Here is a 2,669-nt window from a genome sequence, read left to right on the forward strand (position 1 = left end):
TTTAGACAGTTGTCTCCGATGAGCCACCAGCATCTCATTTTCCCTCTTTTCCCAAGCCGTTTCTGACAATGTATTGCTTGTGCTGCTTGCACTTGTAACACTTGATGTAGGCCTTGAGTACGGTTTCAGCCTATGCAGTCCTTTGATTCCTTTTACGGGACTTTTTGATTTCAAAGTACACGTAGGTGTTCTCATTGGAACCAAATTATATCTGGTAGATCATTCATCATTCATCTTCTTCTGCTTCATCACTATCTATGCGATAATATCTGTCGGAAGCAACTGTCTCTTTACTCTGTCACTATTGTCTGAAACAAATAAGAAAAAACACGAATTTCAGTTAAACCATTCTAAAAATGTTACATGGTTATTTCAAAAAAGTCAATCACTATCAGCTAAAACAAAACAAGTACAAGTTCAATTCGAAAGTGTCAACTCACCAATTTCATCCATCAGCAAGCCTTGGTTTTCCAAGAGAAACCTCGCAGCTGATATGATGTCTGGCATATCTTTGTCATTCGTTGCCTCTCTGATCTCGTTTTCCCACAAGTTCAGTTTGGATAGCGCCGACATGCTACTCTTGAACAAGGAAGGATCTCGTCCTCGATCCAGGTTGATGCAAGTAACGACGTTATCGATGTTTTCGATCAAGTTCTGAGCTCTTCTTATGAGGCCTCTTCGCTTGTATAACACAAATGTTTCCATTGCTTGTTGACGGCTCTTTGTCATTAATGTGCTCAGTAATTCTGCGGCTGATCTGTTCATCATTCTCATACAGAATGAGAGTTTAGACCATCCGCGCACGCCATATCTAGCTCAAAATGTTTTGACCAATCAGAATGTCGCATTTAAACCACGCCTACTTTGTACTGACCAATCAGAAAGCAGATAGATTCAAAAAGTTATTTTTTCGGTACAGTACCAGGGAAATAGACCATCGAGATTCATTCTATCGAATGCAATCAGACTGTCAACACGCTTACAAACTATCATACAGCTTATAAATTCCAGAAGATGAAGGTGAAAGTTTTCAGCATCGAAACACTGAGACAGAGGTCTCAAACTCTCGACATGCTGTTAACGCACAACGATATATACAATAAGACAGAGAAGATATTGTCGCTCGGGGAATGTCATGAACAGTACCTGCGAGAGCAACTTGACGGATTTCTGAAAGAAGGGGACATTGAGCAATATCACAAACAGTTCGTAGTGGACTTGTCGAATCCAGTGGTGAACTTTGATATTGTTGTGTCAAGGATTGATACTAGAATTCTACTTGTTCTACTAGACTATTATGCTGTAGACACATGGAAAGACGAATTCGTAAACTTTGTTCTAAGAAGTGAGAGGGCAAACTGGATTGTCTTCAATGCACTTTTACTCTTATCATTTGCAGATCATGGCATTGTTGATAGATTTAGCACAGAAGTAGATGAAAAGCAGAATTGCAGACCGATGCCACCATTTCGGTTCAACGAAAGGCCACGAAGAAATGCAACCAGTTTCGGGGACATTTATGCAGCGATTGGCACTCGTAACCGCAATAAAAGTACATAAACTTGAATATTTGCCTTGTTGTATTTTTAACGAACAAGACTGATTGTCACAGTAATTTGCTCAATGTTGAATAGTCAATAGCCCTCATATTGTGTAAAACAAGGTGTTACTTAAGTTTGTAAAATAGTCAAAGCCCTAACCCTAACTTCACCTAACCTTTCCTAGCCATACACCTGGGACCAGACACCAGCAAAGCCGATTTCGTTTTGGAAAATTGATCAAGACTGTAGGTGAATGCCAGTAATTTTCCCAAGGTTAGACAGTTAATGCCCCTCGTTACATGTTGTGAAAAAACATAAAGCTAGTTGATAATTAGCCTTAAGTAAAAGTAACGGTACATAATTACTGTGTTTATTGTTTTATCACTTAAATAAATTTAGACCAAACTCACAATTTTAACAAATTTTAACAAATTGACCTCGAACAACTTGTCCTAGCCCTTCGTCAAGGACCAGATGCATCAAGAGCCGATTTCACTTTGGGTTTTATATATTATTATTTATATCTTGTTTTACATGTTCTGTTGTAGTGTTCACGATATATTGTATATTTGTGCACGTATATGTCGAAAGTTCTTCATAACTGAGTTAGCTGTTCTGAAAACTGGATATCTAGATCCAAGTCATTCCGATTTTTTTCAAAGAAATTCTAAAATTCACAAGGGTAGTTACAGGACGACATGTTCACTTGTGATAAATATAATTATCAACACTTTGTAAAGCAGGAGTTCGGTTGAATTTTCTTTCTTTTTTTCTTTTGTTGTTGTTGTTTTTGCTTGGTTTAGAGTCACACCGACACAGTTCATATGCAAGTATTAAGACTTTTCCACCTTTTCTTGCTTAAGACCCCAGGTGCCCGGGTATAATTTCAGGCACGATCGGGCATTTTGGTAGAATCACAGACATTCTGCTTCCAGTGGATGGCTTCCTCACATGAAAGAATTCTACAACCCCAAGCGAGGTTTCAACCCCACTACGGTGAGGGGTAAGTGACTTGAAGTCAGTGACCTCAACTACACTGCCACACAGGCCCGTGTTTTCATTTGTACGCTGTGTTATGATCATTGTATCGACGAATTAAGAACAAATAGTCCATGACGTGGCCGTCGA

The 2,669-nt window shown here is 39.0% G+C and overlaps 1 protein-coding gene across 1 annotated transcript; it reads right to left on the reverse strand.

Moving 5' to 3' along the window:
• Window positions 1-243: 243 nt before the first annotated feature.
• Window positions 244-756, reverse strand: LOC123540144 (uncharacterized). Its single transcript, XM_053519630.1, has 2 exons — window positions 441-756; window positions 244-308 (listed from the first exon to the last, which is right to left on the reverse strand). The coding sequence occupies exons 1-2, from the start codon at window positions 727-729 to the stop codon at window positions 256-258; spliced, it is 342 nt and encodes a 113-aa protein (XP_053375605.1). The 5' UTR covers window positions 730-756; the 3' UTR covers window positions 244-255.
• Between the last annotated feature and the right edge of the window lie 1,913 nt (window positions 757-2,669).

This window comes from Mercenaria mercenaria, chromosome 12 (assembly GCF_021730395.1).
Source record: "Mercenaria mercenaria strain notata chromosome 12, MADL_Memer_1, whole genome shotgun sequence".
NCBI classification, from domain to species: domain Eukaryota; kingdom Metazoa; phylum Mollusca; class Bivalvia; order Venerida; family Veneridae; genus Mercenaria; species Mercenaria mercenaria.